Consider the following 18871-nt stretch of genomic DNA (forward strand, 5'->3'; position numbering starts at 1 on the left):
AAACAATTAAGATAATGTAGGGGCTGGGGTTGTGGCTCAGTGGGTAGAGCGCTCGACTAGCACTTGTGAGGCACTGGGTTCAATCCTCATCACCACATAAAGATAAATAAATAAAATGAAAGTATTGTGTTTGACTATAACTACAAAAAAAGCTAGAAAAAGAAAATGTAGTGTACTGATATAAGAATAGACATGTCATAGGAAGTCAACAAATAGGTTACAGTGTCCCGTATGTTAATATGTAAACATTCCATATATTATCAATGCAGAGGGAAGCATCATTTGGCAAAGCGTTACCAAGTGGCATAACCATTTGTAAAAATAATTAATATATTGTTATCTCACATATTATGTGTCATAAATTCTATGTGTTAAAATTTAAAGGTAAGAATGAAACTGAACATAATTATAGAAAATTAAAATGAATACTTATGTATTATCATAACATCATTTTAAATCATTAATACCAAGAGCTGAAACTGTGAAGTAAAAAGATATGACTAAATAAAAGCTTTATATATCTATATGGCTATATGTAAGGCACTATATGGCTAAATTAATAAAATAAAAAGGCAAATACAAATAGGAAAAATATTATATATTTATATGATAAAAGTTAACAGACTTAATGAGTAAAGAGCTCTTACATATCAAAAGAATATACAATAGTGATGGCAAAAAATCAAATGTATAACAAAAGAAAGACAAGATGCAGTAAAAACAAAGGATAAAATTAAAGTACATTAATATCAAAACAAAAATATGTCATAGTATGCCAAACTGGGCAGACTACTGAAGGATGAGAATGTAAATATATATTCTATATGTATATAACATAAAAATGTTCATAAACCTTTTTCTTGTACTTTTTCTTTTAGAATTATTTGTTAAGGAAACAAAGATATATCAATTCTTCAAATACATATTTTTATCTGCCCAATTTTAATTTATTTTATAATTTGAAATACAATTAATATTTATTAAATTGTTTATTTATATGAACAGTTTTTCAGTATTGCAAATTTTTAATATCCTGCTTTTAGATTAATTTTTAAGTTGTAAATAATCATTCTGTGGATATATAACATTTTTAAGTACTTTAGTACATTCTTATCAATAAAATTTTGAAGAACTCTTATTGAGTACTGATGTTGAATATATTATATATTTTCATTATTTAAAGGTAAAAATCATATTATTTTTCCTAACAATTATTTTGTTTTAATTTTAAATACTTAAAATATTATAAATGTGTAGCTGCACTGGAGCTCAGTGGCAGAGCACTTGCCTAGCATGTGTAAGGCACATGTGGTGCTCAATCCTCAGCACCACATAAAAATAAATAAATAAAATAAAGATATGCTGTTAATCTACAACTACAAAAAATTTTAAAAACAACTATAAATATTTTTTCAGTATTATTAATTTTAAAGGTATCTGTTGACTTTTAATTCAGTTAATAATTCCTTCAGTATATATCTTCTCAATAAATTAATGATTTCCTGCTACATTCTAGGTACTAAGGATATATAATAGTAACCAAAATGTTTTTATTTCCACAAAGTTAACACTGTAGCAAGGGAGATACACTTTTATAAGTAACACACTTAAGTATGTATTTGAAAAGTATGTATATCCTAAGTAATACATTTTTAAGTCAGTATAAAATAAGAAATATAATTTAGTTTGGTAGTTGGGAATGCCTCTCATAGAGTTGACATTTATGCTGAGAACCAAAGGATGAATTCAGTTTGGTTAAAAGAATGGGGACAGTGAGTGGAAGCAAATTCCTGAAAACAGCCACAAGTTCAGAAACATCACTTGGTGCATTTCGGGAACATATGTTGGTAGAATGTAATAAGGGAAAGAGTGCATTCCATGAGTTAGATATAGGTAGGCAAGAATCAAATCATGTAGCTAAATCATGAAGGATCTAGTTTTAAAACATGCAGAGTGTTGTATTAGTTTTCTTTTCTTTATCAAAATTATCACAGATTAGGGGCTGGAGATGTGGCTCAAGCCTGGGTTTGATCCTCAGCACCACATACAAACAAAGATGTTGTGTCCGCCGAAAACTAAAAAATAAATACTAAAAAAAATTCTAAAAAAAAAAAGTTATCACAGATTTAATGACAAAATTATTATTTTTCAGTCCTATAGATCAGTACAACTTGGGTTTCAGTGGGTTAACATCCAGACATTAGTAATGGTAACGATGTATTTCTTTTTGTAGACTCAGGGAGTATCCATTTTCCTTTCCATGTCCATCTTTTAGAAGCCACCCAGATTCCTTGATTCATTCCTTCCTTCTTCCATGCACATTATTCTGTTGTCATACCTTCCTCTGATCAGGTAGAAAAGGTTTTCTGCTTTTTTTTTTTAATATTGTTTTTAATTGTAGATGGACACAATGAATTTACTTTATTAATTTTTCTTTAAATGTTGTGCTGAGGATTGAATCCAATGCCTCACATGTGGGAGGCAAGCACTCTACCACTGAGCTACAACACTAACCCAGGTTTTTTGCTTTTAAGGACCTGGATAACTCAAGATAATATCCTCTTTTCAAGGTCCTTACATGTCCTTCTTGCCATATGAGGCAAAATATTTTCAGGTTATGGAAATCGGACTTGGACATTTTGTAATGTGAAAAACTTTTTTTAAGTTTTAGAGTCAGAATTGGAACATTGATCAACTTGATTACATTCCCATGATCTTTAAAATTTATAGTGAGATTTACTTTATGCTATACACTATTCATACTTCATGTTCTTGAATTATCACTATAATTGCCTCTATGATTATATGCCCATTTTATAGATAAAGGAATAAGGATGAGGAAAGTTAAGTGACTCATTTTATTTCACAAAGCTAATCAATGATAAATAAGTCTTGAGTGAAACTCAGGTAGTCTGAATTTCAAAACATAATTCTTGAACATTATATTGCCAAATTGTGGCTTATCTAACTGATACCATTAGAGTTATATTGTATTTGGTTTTATTTCTTTGTCTGCAATTCAAGAAAAGTCTGAGACCCATATGTTGTCATTTTATTTTTGGTGTTAATGGTTGCCTCCATTATATTACCGAAATGCATATATATTTCTAAAGGAATTGTGGTTTTTATTCTTTGAAACAACGAGAGCAAAAGCACAAGGTAGGGCAAGAGAAAAATAAAATATTTATGTATGAATATTTTGTAAGTTCTTATTGATGATTTATTCAAATGTGAAAATTGAAAGTACATTAAAATTTATATAATTTGGAGGTAAGATTTACAGGAATAAATGAAATAGAGATCACCAAAGTACTGCTTCTCCAAAAAAGCTGTAATAACACTGGAAGAAACTGTCAAAATCAGCTTTTTTCGTTCTCTAGAAAGTAATCAAATTCTTACAACAATCCAAACAGTATTGATTTTAGAAAAACTGGACAACCTTCCCAAGATCAGCAACCTTCATAGTGATTCAACTCACCATATTGCTGTTCACTCTACTCAGCTATGTGGTAGCTTGAAAACCAAAGGCAGACAACCATAGTACCTGTGAAAACTAGCAGCTAGCAGACACCATAAAGGAACAGACCTGTTTGGAGTTCTTTGGAATGTCCTGTTCCTACAGCATTGAACTTTTTGAGCTGAGAGAAACTCCCTGAAAAACTTCATTTACTGGGTTTGTTATTATTTGTCCTGATCCAGAGTTTTCTTGGTGGCGAAAACCCTAGCTCCCAGACATTTGCTGAAAAATTATTAGTCATTTTCTTAACATTATAACTACCTCAAGTGATAGTGCCATTTGAGGTAAAGAAGAATCTTGCCTCTCAACTTAAATAACTTTGAGAATGAGATATTCATATTCCTGGGACTGTACACAGCCTAAGAAAGACCTAAGGCCTCTTTCCCTCACCTTTGCTGACCTTGAGGCCCTGAGCAAACAAGACTACAATCTAAGGCTGAGTTTTAAACTGTAGGAGCAATTGTAAGCATGCTCCCTCCCACCTGGGAACTTCTAGCATGGAGTGGGAGAGATTGGTCTAGTACATTTAAGGCAATGTCTGTCAAATCATTAGCTGATTACCAAGGCAACTGAGTAGAGATCTATGGCCACAGGTGATAGAAAAGTATATTACATAATTAGTTCAAGAAAGCCAATAAATAATAACAGGGAAGGGTCTGATTTCTGGGATTGCCACACTATATTATCTAAAATGTTCATAACAAAAAAAATTGTGAACCAATCATAGAAATAGGAAAGTATAGTTAATACATGGGTGACTGGGGAAGGAAGGTGTAGTTGATGGAAAATACTTCTGAGGTGGCCCAGGTATTGGACAGATACTTTAAACCAACTGTTACAGATATGCCCAAATAATTAAAGGGAACCTTTTCTGAAAAATTGAAAGTATGAGGATGGTGTCTTATCAAATAGAAAATATAAAAAATGAGAAGTTAGGAAAATTAAGAACCAAATAGAATTCTGTAGTCAAAAGTTAAAGTGAATGAAATGAAAAATTTGCTGGAGGAATTCAGCAGAATAAAGCATCAGCATACTTGAAGATAGGTTACTTATAATTATCCTTGCCTGAGGAATGAAACAAATAAAAAAAAAAAAAAAACGAGTGTAACAAACTTGTGAGATACCATTAAGTGAACAAACAAACACATACTGGAAGTACTTGAGGAAAGGAAACAGAAGGATAAGGACAGAAAGACTATTTCAAAGATTTGACCTCAAAAATCTCCCAATCTGATGGAAAGTTATTTATTTGTATATCCAGAGAATTTAGAGTACTTTAAAAGTGGTAAACTCAAAATAAACTCACTCCTACATACAGTGTAGTCAAAACATGAATCAGAAGACATTTTTTTGTTGTTTTTTAAAACAGTAATTGAGAAGATATAATTATCTATTTTAAGTTTTTTATTTCAGTAATAACATTGAATTCCTAAAGTTGTATTTTTTCATACTTTTAATAAAGGAAGCAAGCAAACCTTTATATAAATATCACAACTAATTACTCAATGCACTGCAGTCTTTTTGTGTGTATAGAAAATTAACTTTAATAATAATTTAAAATCTTTCAATGTACTTATTTCTTATTTTTTTCTTTGGAGTCAAAGTTAAATTTTATATAAATTAATTTTGCATTTAAGGATTTAATGTAAATAAAATGTAAATGTAATTATATACATGCACTTTTTATTTTATTTTAAATTCATGTGATTTAATTTTAATATTACCACTTGAGCAAATACTTAATATAATTTTTAATGTTGTGCTAACAAGCAGCTGTATGTTTCTTTTATGTTATTCCTCATTTAGAGATTTTAGAAAATAGCAAATTTAGTACTTTAATATGTAAAACATATTAAAACACTTTATAAATCACTGTAGAACAGAAAGTTTGGATGAAAGAATGTGGTAAATGAGGTCAGCATGTAAACATCATAGCAGTTGCTGAACTTAACCCCATATTTTTTTTCCAAAATGTATTAGATGAATTCATTAGAATCAAAGAAATACAATAAGAAAAAGAGGCATCTGGCATCCAACTGCTTGTTTCTGACAAGGTTAAGATCACTCAGGCTGGTAATGTTTCTATTTGTGTACCGATATGGCCTATTGCTATAAAAATCAATGAGAATTATTGAAAACTTACAAGCCCGCTGTCATTAATATGACCTGCACAGGTTTATTTATTCCTTCTCTGTTGCCCATGCCAAATTTTCTATGAAAGTCACTTGTTTAGTGTACTTTAGTGTCACAGGGATTCATTCTGGAAAAGTAAGTTATCTAAGCTGTGCTGAAGTTTATGGGTATCAGGTGAGAGCATGCACTGTAAATGTGTTAATGCATGATGAGAAATTAAGGTAGGTTTCTTGACTGTCTATCTTTTTGTTTGTAGTTGATATTATAACAAAACTTTTATTTTTATTTCTATGGAACAAATCACAAGGTGTGCTTTATAAAACATTTGATACAATCATTGAAATATAAAATTACTTCTTTCTTTTTAAAATTATTCAGTTTTAGTAAAAATAAAATTAAGATTTTCGTGGTACTGTATAAATATTCAGACGAAGTATTTGAAAATATTCTAATATTAAATATTAACCCATTAAGTTCCAAGTTTTTAATTTTGTGAATATTTCAGCAAAATTAATGTGGGTGTAAAGTTACCATAAATGGTATATTTGTTGTTCAAGGTTAAAGTTTTTATCAGTGTTCTCTATGTAGGATGATGGTAAATTTAATAAAGTTTCAATTGTGTTTATAATTGAGATATCAATGTTTATACTGCAGTTTCAAATATCTCATTAGTACGTTATAGATTTTAATGCTTTTTGACAATTAATTTAGAGATAAGCAAAAATTTGTGTAGTGGGTGGCCAAAACTTTGGATATGATAGCTTGTGGAAACCAACTCAAAGATTCTATTTACTTAAAGATTTTACTAGTGAAATATTCATATTTCATTCTAATGCAACTTGAAAAGTTTTTGTAACTCTTAATATAAAACACAACATAAATAAAAGTATTTAGACATCATGTTAATGTAAAGCCAAAACTCTATAAACCAAATCTACAAATCAGCTAAATTCAGACGAAGAGCTAGACAAGACTATATATGCTATACCTTTTAATAATTAAACACTATAAGAAAGGTTAGCCTATGCTAGAACCATGATACTATATTTTTTGTTATTTTATCTTTTAGAGTTGTTATATCTCTCACTTCCATTCTCTGTCCTTGTATCATTGAAAAGGTCACCACTGATGTGCAGCTCTTTCTTGACATTTCTGCACAATTTTTTTTCAAAACAAGTGCATTATATGTGTGTAAAGGTGTGTCAAATAAATTCAGGTAATTCTAGTAGTGGAACAGAACACCTCAGACATCTATATTCTCAGGTTATTTCATCAACTTCCAAAGTTTCTATTTTTACCTTAGTTTGATTCTAAAATGTATGGTTATTTTTCTCTTGGCTTACAGATATGTATATATACACACATACACACACACACATACATATCTCAGTTTCTACAGACTTCACTGATACAAATATAATTAATTTTTTCTCCTGAACATTCCTCCTATTTATCCTCTTTTCTCAGTGGCATATTACCATATTCTCTTGAGTTATATTTATTATTTTTACCTCTTATCTGTTTTCTTCTCTAGTACTTTTCCAAGTATTGTTGAAATTGCCTTTAACACTTTATTGCAGTGATTTTAATTTTTAATCTTGGAAACAATAAAGAGTACATCTACTAAGTTCTTCACATTGATCATTCAGTATTTGAATATTATTACTGTATTTCCCAGATTAATCTTTTTTTCTTTCCATTGACCAAATTAACAAGCAAACCAAACTAAAACCTATTTAATAAATATAAGAAAAGCTGCAACATAGCATTTTATTATGAGAGATTATTTTTTTAATCAATTGAAATGAATATTGGGCATTTGGTAGATTAAATAAAATGAAGAGTTTGTTTTATATCAAACAAACTATATCACTCAGATCAATAGAACAGGATAATAGAACAGGAGAATCAAATTCTTCTGGCTTTTGAACCTTGGCAAATTTATTCTGAAATTCATCTGGAAAAAGTAATAAATTTACATATTCAGTAAATTTGAATGTTATGCTATTAATATACATTCAAAAGATTAACAAAATTGTCTAAGTGACAGGGCCAAAGATTTGTGAGTGTTACTAGGAAATCCCAGCACATTATTTTCAGTCCCTTAATATGTGGGTACAAAACCTTCAACATGTTTTTATGCCTCCCAACAATGAAGAGATCTTATAAATTAGTCTGCCTTTCTTATTTAACAAAGGATATACTTAAATACTAGGAAATACAAATAGTTAACATATAATGATTATCTACATTATGTAGGAAATGCAAATAATTTATATATTTTCTCTTAACAATATCCTTATTTTGTTTTTCAAAATGACTGCGTTAAAGACTGCTATATTTACATATATTCATACTTTTTTATATTGTTGATGTATTAATTAATTTATTTGCATGTGGTGTTGAGAATCCAACCCAAACCCTCACATATGCTAGGCAAGTGCTCTACCACGAGAGCCCAGATTATATAATTTTTTTTAAAAGAGAGAGAGAGAGAGAATTTTTTAATTTTTTTTTTTTAAGTTTTTGGTGGACACAACATCTTTATTTGTACGTGGTGCTGAGGATCGAACCCAGCGCCGCGCGCATGCCAGGCAAGCACGCTACCGCTTGAGCCACATTCCCAGCCCCAGATTATATAATTTTTAAGGTAGATTTGCTAACATTTTGTTATGTGAAGAACTTCATCATATTAACTTTTATATAATTAGATTTGATAGGAATTTGACCCTTTTTTAACTTTGTTTGTTTGTTCTTGTGTGTGAGGTGCTGAGGATCAAGCCCAGTGCCTCCACTGTGGTAGGCAAGCTCTCTACCACTGAGCTATAGCCCCAGTCCCAGCCCTAGAATTTGACATTTTTTATATATTTTTCATCGATTTTAATTAGGAACATGTGCATTTCATATCTGTATAGACATATACATATGTTTCCTATTCATTTTTTGCAAATTGAAGTTTATATTTATTCACAAAGAAGATGATCATAAAGGCACATACAGACTACATTCTTGAGCATTTATTCTATAATTAATTTAGTTTTGAACTAATTCACATTTTACACATTTTTTAAGAATTTTATGCATTATATGTAATTTTAAAATAATATGTTTAACTAGTTTAAATATTTTAGACATTTTGTTATTGGTTATTGAAGTACCAAAGCAGGTATAAAATTACTTCATATTTTTAAAAGTTATATATAATTGATACCTGACAATGAAAAATTAAAGGGGCAATTCATATAATAATTATTAATGAGATGCTTCTGCAAATTATAAGAAGAGTTTCCTGATGCTGTTAAAGGCATTAGTTTTGAAATTGCAGATGATTTTTGAAAGAAACAGGATCGTTTTGATGTTTGCTGAGCAAAAAAAAAGTGTATATGAATGATGTAACAGAGTTGTGTTATTATGCACAGTCATGATTGTGCAAATTTTTGTTTCTCACATTTTATTTTTTTATTCCACTGCAAGAACATTTTATTAATAACACAAAAGTTTTTATTAATGAAAATTATAAAATTAAATTCTTTCATTACAGAAACACCTGCTGCATTTCCAGATACTATAAAGGAAAAAGAGACACCAACGCCTGGTGAAGATATTCAGCTAGAAAGTTCAATTCCTCATACAGATTCAGGAATTGGAGAGGAGCAAGTGACTAGCATCCTGAATGGGGCGGAATTAGAGACTACTACAGGCCCAGATGCCATGAGTGAACTCTTATCCACTTTGTCATCAGAGGTGAAGAAATCACAAGAGAGCTTAACTGAAAATCCCAATGAAATGTTGAAGCCTGCACCATCCATATCTAGCATTAGTCAGACCAAAGGGATCAATGTCAAGGAAATTTTGAAAAGCCTTGTGGCTGCCCCTGTTGAAATTGCAGAATGTGGCCCTGAACCTATCCCATACCCAGACCCAGCATTAAAGAGAGAAGCGCAAACAATTCTTCCTATGCAGTTTCATTCCTTTGACAGGTAGGTATTGAATTTCTTTTTCACAGTGCTCTATATGTAGAAGGAAAATTAGACTCTATTAATTGAATTTTATGTAGAAGGGCCTCAAAATCTGTATTAATGTAGATTCCCATTACAAAGAATATCAAAGAGATAGACCAAGCTGATGCATCTCATAGGACATTTTAATGGATTCAGAAAAAGATTTTCAAAATGATGTGGTAAATATTACATTGAATCTGAAATAGAAAACTCCATATTTTGGTTACAATCCATCATCAAGGGACCCTGGCGTAATGGAGAAGTCATTTTTCTCTTTAGACTTGTTTTATGTATAAAGTGGGAAAGAGAATAGGCAAAATATCTCTAAGACATAGTATGTAAATCTAAATGACATTAATTTCCATTATAGTATTATAACATTCTATAATAATTCTTGGATATTAATAGCTTGCTCTAAGTATAAAATTCAAATTCAAATTTTAATTGGAATTATGTTAAAAAAGTAAAAATCATTTGAAATAGTCTTCCGTATAGGATTTTTAGTATCAGCAAAAAAGCCATATCTTGTGGAATGTATTTGACAAATAATATTCTTGAAAGGCATATGAATAAAAATAACTTTTTTATTTTTAAAAACTTTTCAAATATGAATAAAATAACTTTATTTTCAATGAACTTACAGGAAATAGAATGTTTGCAAATAATTGTCATTGACCAGACAAAATGTGTTCTGTCAAAATTTTTAAAATGTGAAAAATGGTGAGACTATAAAATATCAGCAAATAGTTCCTCTTATTTTTAGGTTTTGTGTTAATATTACATTCATATGTTCATTCATATAGTGAATGTTCCTTAGTCCATTTCACATTGATGTCCCCTATTTCACATATGTGGTTTATGTTTCCAGGATCTATTTGTGTGTCTTGTTTCTGAGTTTGTTTAAGTATATGTCTTTAAGTGTATGTACTTGTGAATATCTATAAGTCTATATCTAAAAATAAAAGTTTCAATAATTTAATATAGGGTTATTAATTTTTGTGTCCCGTCTTAATATACTTAAAATTTTGTTAAAATGCAAACTGATAAATACAAAGAATTATTGTGATTTATATAAGAGAATTCATTGGAATAAAGGCTAAGTAAAATATTTTTGTTTTACTTTGGATTATTATTAAGAATTTTTTTTCTGTAAAACTTAATCACCTGAGTGCTAATGTTCTTAGCTACTCAAAATTTATTATACTTTTGAGAATATTGCTTTAAAAAAATAAACCTCTCCATTTGTTCATGGTAGCATTTGTGCAAAGTGCAATGGGAATGGAATCATTATTCTAAATTGCATAAGTAGAAATGAAATTGAAGAGCACAAAGCATATTTCAATTCTTTTTAGGAAAAGAGTCTCCAGTGTAGTTAATATATGCAGTAGCTCAAGTACTATCAAATGTAAATGATGAGGTGATATTGATGAAAGGAGGGGATTGAGGTCTCAGGGGGCACTGATGACGGATTGAACAGAAGCGGCCTTGCACTGCACGTAACTCAAGTCTGTCGTCTTCACTGCTCAAAGCCATAATGGGAGGTGGCAGTCTGAAATGAGTTGCCACGGCAAAGAGTATTATTTTTGAAATGCTTTCACACAAATCACTAGGCCCTGCATACAACTTAGTTTCATGCTTTAATGTCATCAGGAGGCACAAATTGGTGTGTCTAATTGTTTGCCACCTGCCAGCAAAATGAGCTGCCAGCCAGCCAGACGGGTTTGATTGTCTGTCAGCCGTTCAATAGATTGAGAGTGACAACATCAAAAATTTAACTTCAAACTCTGAAGCTTTGAGCAGCTTTTCAGAGACATCATCCCACAAGTGCTTCTGGACCACTGCATTTTTCAATTATATTTCCCGTGTATTTCTGCCATTTGCCTTTTCTGTCTTAAGATAGCCATAATTACTTTATGAGGAATATAAACATATTTCTGAAGCACTAAAGTCTGAAATCCAAGTTATGACATGTCTTTTAACATCAGATTGAATTCCTTGAAAAATAGGAACCAAGATGACAGGTTTTAGAAAGAAAGTCCAGATTGCTACCTGTTTAAAACACAATTATCATGGGTCTTACCCTACCAGTCAGGCATTTTTCATTTTTATCCTTAGTTTAAAAATAGATATACATTCAGTTGCTTGATTTTTTTGTGACTAAGTCATGTTTCCTAATAATATGTTATTCCAGTAGGAATCATCTGTGGTTTTACTTTTGTTGACCAATTATTTATTAGTTGTATAGCAGAAGATAAAAATGTATGTATTGTACTTATTATGGACTGTAAGTTTGGAAATAAGTTCTTAAATAAACTGATGTAATTTGAATTCTGTTAACTTACATTCTACATGGGTGCTTCTCCCCATTCAGGATGAAACATTAATGAATTTCAGTGTTTTGAATTTTTTTTTTAGTAAGCAAATTGCAACATCAAATTTTGAAAGATTTATACTTAATAAACTTTTTTCTTTTAGAATTAGACATTTCATCCAATTACATGTGAAAGATTATGTAAATATTCTCATTTACACATGTAGGAAGTAATGATTCCTTTTATTTTCTCTAATCATTTGTGTTATGTGCCTTTGATTACAGTAAGTGTATATATTTATGAAGTGTAACAAGTATATATGAAATGCAAAATGCTAGAGATCCTCTAGTATTCTTCTGTAGTGAGGAAGAATAATATGTATAGAGAAATGCAGTTTTGAACAGTATTTCCAAATTTCTTTTACTGTGTGGCAAAGAAAAAATTCGAAAGTTTTGTTTCTACTAGGAAAGCTTAATAATGTCATTTTATTATTTACATAGCAAATTACAGAGTTCTCCTAAAAATATGAGTAGGGTAAATATTTTCTTTATGGTTTCATTGATTTTTAATGTTGATTTTAGGACAACGAATGAAAATTCAGGGAAAATAATAAAGAAATGTGTAGTAGAGTTGAAAAGCTCTTATTACATTTATTTATGTAACCTTCGAATTTTGTAAGTATAATTCTGAGGACTTTATTTTCTGTTCATATCGTTTTCTATTTTTTGAAAAAAGTATTTGATTATATTACTTAAAAGATGAAGTAGTTAATGTAAGTCAAATTGATTATAAATCTGTCAACTTTTACAATTCAAATTTTCAATTTCTATTTACTGTAATTAATCTCTGTTTTTATTTTACTGAGTGTCCTGGGTTTGTATTGGAAGGCCGGTTGCCAGGAGATGCAATTTTGACTGAGCATGGCTGTATCCTGATTTCCCCAATGTTGTCTTTGTCTTTCCTGGCATTAACATAAACAGTTCAATGAGCTGTATAAAAATCTCTTTTTAAGTAGGTGCTTTAATAAAATATTCAATTATTTCTTAAATATCCTTTCCCTGTTGGTATTCTACAATATTTTGGAAAGTAGATAAGCAAACTAGATGAAAACATCAGAGCAATAAAAGCATCAGACCCCCAAATTACCTACATTATAAAATCCTACAATAAATGAAATAGCTTTATAGTTTTTTTTAATAATGATTATTTTTTAGTTTGATTAAAAGACTGTAATCTCAGAAAAAGGTATTATATCTCCATTCCAAAATCTTTCACTTCACCTTAGGTGATGAGCACCTCTCAGGTGGATTCCTTCTGTCTTGAAACTCTTGTCTATCTCCAGGTGTCCTACATTCATCCCAAATTGATCTTCTGTGTTTATGCTGACATTTTCTTAGATATAATACCGATAAAGATTTTGAAATAATGTCTTATTATTTACATAATAGAGGAAGAACATAGTAGTTTGGAACAGAAAGTCTCCATCTTCCCCTAGTCATAAGGATTTATGTGTAACTCCTTCAACCTGTTATGTTGTTTTGAATCTCTTTGCCTAACTAAGATTTACCATGAGACTTTTTTACACATTTTTCTTCACTTGGCAATTCCTAGCAATCTTTTTTTGATTCAGGTCATTGTTCCTTGATAATACACATCATCTGTTCCTGAAAGTTATGGGCATAACTTGAATCTGGCAATTTTTAAAATATAGTACACATTTGCTTTGTTCGTATATTCCATTCTGGTATTGCCCAGGTGTGGCCATATCTTATTTTTCTTTGAATTTCCTAAACTTGTTAGTGTAATTGTTTGTATCACTTAATCTGTTGGTTCTGAATAAGTGTTACAGAAAAGAGGAATAGTACAGAAATAAGACAGGGATTATTATATGAAGTTAATTTTCCTTAATGAGTCCCTAGTTTAGAAGCCCTTTCTTCTGTATTTCATTTTATACTTAGGACAAACTATGAAGACACAGATAAAGTAGTATTCATGCTTTTACAAAATTTACAGAAGTTTTTAATGGACCCCTCCTCGTCCAAGACTCTGTCTTTGGTCCACTTCTGTATATTTCTTAGGCAATCTTATCTGCTTCCCAGCATTAAATACTATTCTACATGCTGATTGTTTCCATAATTATATCTCATTCTAAACCTCTCTCCTAAACTAGAGACTTGTCTATCTCTTATTCATAATCATTATTTGAAGATTAATAACTTAATAAGTATTGTGCTCCAACCATAGTCTTTTCTATCTTAATGGCAATTAACACTTTAACCCTTCAAGGTCCTTAATGAAAAGATTTTTTTGTTGTTTTTTGCATTGTCTTGGACTTATTTCATATGCACATCCTGTCCTGCAAATCCTGTTGTGTTGGCTTAATATAGCCAAAATTTGATGCACTTTTCACCAGTTTCCATTTGTCATTCTGATCCCACAGACTTCTCTTCCTTAAATTATTATTTTTAAAGCCAAGATGTCTTAATTTATTTTTTTGTATAATACATGGTAGTCTTTGCAATGAATTAGGAACAGACAGAAACATGGCAAATTATTATAGTATTCACCTTTCTTATATTATTATAGTATTCTGCTAACAGCCCCTCAGTTCCACCCTCGTTCCTCCTTAAAGTCTATCCTCATAACAGCCAGAATGAGACTTTTATAAGCCATGGTCAGATCCCTCTTCATTTGTAAGTACTTAATAGCTTCTGATTCCATGCTGAGTAATACAGTGTACTTCAGTGTCCTGTGATTTGAGCCCTTCTTACTTATCGTTTATACTCTCTGTGTTGCTCAGTTTTCTAGTAACACAAGCCATTTTGCTGTTCCCTCTGTATGGAACATCCTTCTCTAGATATCATCATGGCTTGTTTCTTTACCCCTTTAGTCTTCTCAGATACCACTTTTTTCCTCAGTCTTCTCTGAACTACCCTTTCAATAATATTCCTTATCCCTGTCCATACTTTTCTTTTGTTTGAGCATTTACCAACTGATATATTGTGTTTACTCTTTTATATATTTCTATTTTCTGGCTCTTCCTATTGGAATGTGATTCCATGAGGGCAGGAATGTTGTTCTATACTTGACTGTGCCTCCAGAACTTAGAACAGGCCCTCACATATCACACTCACACAAAGATTTATTAAATGAGTCAGTGAATTAAAGAAGAAGATCATACCTCAAATACCTAGTTGGAAATGGAATAAATTCAGTGATGGAAGAAGGATATGCATGATGTATTATTCAATGTATTAAAAACATAATCATTCTGTGAAAATTTTTATAGAAGTGAATTACATTGATATATTTCCTGACTTGCACTATTTTGATGATAACCTTTACAACCTTATGGTATGTAGAGATTATCTGTAGAATCAAATAATTACTTACTGTTTTTTAGTTTGCAGTTTTAAAGGTGTAGAATAGAGGTTTGAAATTATGTGGGAAGGGATAGAAAAAATATTCTTGATATCAAAAAAATTCAGCTGTGGTTGTTTGTAGTGTAGAGGATTTATAGGTATCCATCAGTATGAAGAGCACATCTATAAGAAAAGCAGAATATTTAAATAGTTTAGTTCAGTGGTTCTTACCTTTTCAGTGAAATTCATATTAAAGTTCATATTTGAAATTCATATTAAAGTTACATGTTCACCATAGAAAAAGTAAGTGCCTTCCAAATTTGTATATGTGTTAGTGCATTTATGTGTCCTAAATGAGTACCTGCAATGAATATTTAGAATCTTCAATAAGACTATCTTTGTGTAGGTGGAATAATTAATCAGGGGGAAATATTGAATAACTGAGATTTTCTCAGAGTTGAAAATCTTTATTTTTATTATATAAGTAATTGCAAATACTGAATACTAATCTGAAAGATGAATAATTTGTTATCAACACATTAATACTGTTAACTTTCAAAGTATAAAATAGATTGCTAAGGACAGAGGATATTTTGAGGTGTTAGGGAATGGTAATGGATAATGTTGGTAAAAAAATGACACCAAGAACAAGAATGTGTAATCCTCTAATTATAGATAAACATTTGGCCATATCAGTCAAAGGGGAATTTATCCTGACAAATTCATAAAATTGTAAATTCAGGAAAAAAATCTGAAAAACCAATCAGATCCACTTTCTCATTTCTCTCAGCCAGACTTTTCTCATGTGGTCATGCTAGCCATCTGAACAATGAGTTTTTGGAAATTGGAGTCCATAAATGTTATGAGAGACTTTTTCCTCCTGTTCATCCTTATTTGTCATTTTGAGGTATATGGAAGTTTCACCGTGGTTTCTTATCCACATACTTTCAAATTTTTGAAAGTTGCTAAAATTTTTCTCACTTTTACTGTAATTTTCTAGTCTTTTCAGCTTCCCTCACATGACGTATTTTCCTTATATACTGTCATTGTATCTGTTCCCTTATGGTCTCATGGCTGTTTTTCATTATTCTAAAAAACATGATACCTAAAACTTCTCATAGGATTTTGTTTGTAATATGTGATGACAGCCATGTATTCTGATTATTGCTTCTTTTCCATTTGAGTACTGTGCTTATGTAGACTCAGACTATATCGATACTTTGGGGGCCATAGTAAGAATAAGAATAATGACCATATATAATATTCTGAGTGGTGGGCTAAGTACTTTATATGCATATCTCCTTTTAGCATTATAGAAGTAGAATTTATACATTACAAACCATTTGAACAGGGAAGAAAATGGACCTTAGAGAGATTTATGTGCGTAACACAACACAGTGAGGCCTTGTTAGAGGTAGAATTCTAACTCGGGTCTATAGGTCACTAAAGGTTGGGTTTTGAGTTACTATTCATGTGTGTGTGTGTGTGTGTGTGTACTGCCAAACCCTAATAAGCTTGCTATTAACAGAAATGTCTAGAGTCTTTGGCTGTATAATTCAGATACTTTTTTTTTAAAAAAAGAGAAATTTTTTAATAGTTATTTTTTACTTTTTGGTGGACACAACATCTTTATTTTATTTTTATGTGGTGCTGAGGATCGAACCCAGCGCCCCATGCATGCCAGGCGAGCACGCTACCACTTGAGCCACATCCCCAGCCCCCAATTCAGATACTTTTTGTTGGAGGCAGGTATTTGGTGTTTTTTCATTTCATTGATAAGCTACCATTACAGAATTTGGAGAGTCACACCTTTCTCTCATTATGTGACTTATTTTTCTTAATGTTACTTCTTTCATAACTTGTATACTGGATAAGATACTATTGATTAATAATGATCTGTTATTTAGGAATCTTCAATAATAGTTTTTCTATTATCTACAAATTTATAGCACCATTAATAATGTATATTTCTTTATTCATAAGAAATTTTGAGCAGAGAAATGGTTATTGTTTTACTAATTAATTCTTTTCAAATTAAGAACCAATGATTTTGTTTTTTTTTTACTAGATGGCCAGTAAGATAGTGCATCTCACATTACTTAGAAGCTTTGAGAGAATTTTGATGATAAATCAAAACTGCTAGCATACCTTTTTCCTTTTCTACTGATCCTTAATATAGATCATTGTAACTAGATACCCTGGATCCTATAGACAGATAATTATTTCGTTCTAGACATTATTAACATTTATTAGGAACTTAATTTACAAAGTACCTTTGGATACAATCTCATTTAATATTCCCATTTATGTATAAAGTAAAATGCCTTGGTTTTGCCAGTTTTACAGTGAGAAACTGAAATTAAACATACACAGCTTGAGAGTCATTCATTTTTCAAACCTTGGTCTTCTAATTTCATATCTTCTATTGGCTTCCACAATGTCACACTGCCTCTCAGTGAAACAAATGAAGGCATAAGTAAGAATTGACTAATGTGGAGATTGAAAACATAATATATGTTTGTGAGGGTTCAGGATTGAGTCTAAATAATTTGATCTCATCATCCATAAGGAGAAAAGAAGAAAGTAGTCTGAAGGAGTTGATGGAGAAAAAAATTTTGGCATGAGTAAAATTATTTAAGATTATAAGACCATGGTTACAAAAATATTTAAAATACTCATAAAATTATGAATAATAATTATGACAAATTTATATTTTTAGTATGAAAATAGTCATTGAAGAAATTTTAACAAAATTGTTTCTTTGAATAATTCCTTTTGTATTAAGGAAGTTCAAGAAATTTAGCCAGGCCTGGTTGGCACATGCCTGTAATCCCAGCAGCTTTGCAGGCTAGGCAGGAGGATCACAAGTTCAAAACCAGCAGCAGTTTAGTAAGCCCTAAGTAACTTAGCAAGACCCTGTCTCAAAATAAAAAATAAAAAATTGCTAGGGATTTGGCTCAGTATTTAAGCACCTCTGGATTCAATCCCTGGTACCAAATAAATAATTCTATTATTATTTGATAGTAGGCCAATGATATAGTTTCCTTTAATGAAACTTTTTCATAAAAAATAATAAAATATAGATGCAATTAAAATCATAATTCAGGGCTGAGGTTGTGGCTCAGAGGTTGAGTGCTTGCCTAACATGAGTTAGGCACTGAGTTCGATACTTAGCACCTCATAAAATAAAATAAAGATATTGTATCCACCTATAACTAAAAAATAAATATTTTTTTTAAAAAAATCATACTTCAGGTTGGGTATTTTTGTGTAAGTCATCTGTCTCAAGTATTATATTTGAGCTTAAAATATCTCATGTATCTAATTTCTAGGTAAATTCAATGATTTTTTAATAATGCTTGGACAATATTTGTGAAATGAAGTTTATGTGCTGTAGAACTTCAGAATGGTGAAACTTCACTGCAAGGAAATACAGATATTTATATTTGAAAAATTTTGTTGTTCATAGCTTTAAATTTACTTGTCTACATTTATCATTTAATTAACATAAAGTTCAGAAATTTTTAAATGAAATTCACTTAAAAT

General features: G+C 30.5%; 1 protein-coding gene across 6 annotated transcripts in view; it reads left to right on the forward strand.

Annotated features, from left to right (window-relative positions):
- The window catches only part of NBEA (neurobeachin), a 638449-nt gene that overhangs the window by 231796 nt on the left and 387782 nt on the right, over positions 1–18871 (forward strand). For all 6 annotated transcript variants that reach the window (XM_081293195.1, XM_081293196.1, XM_081293198.1 and 3 more), the window contains exon 30: positions 9192–9630. In XM_081293195.1, the coding sequence (XP_081149321.1) occupies positions 9192–9630 (439 nt within the window). The remainder of the gene's footprint in view (positions 1–9191; positions 9631–18871) is intronic.

Source organism: Spermophilus citellus (assembly GCF_964194105.1).
Source record: "Spermophilus citellus genome assembly, chromosome: 1".
Classification (NCBI taxonomy): Eukaryota; Metazoa; Chordata; class Mammalia; order Rodentia; family Sciuridae; genus Spermophilus; species Spermophilus citellus.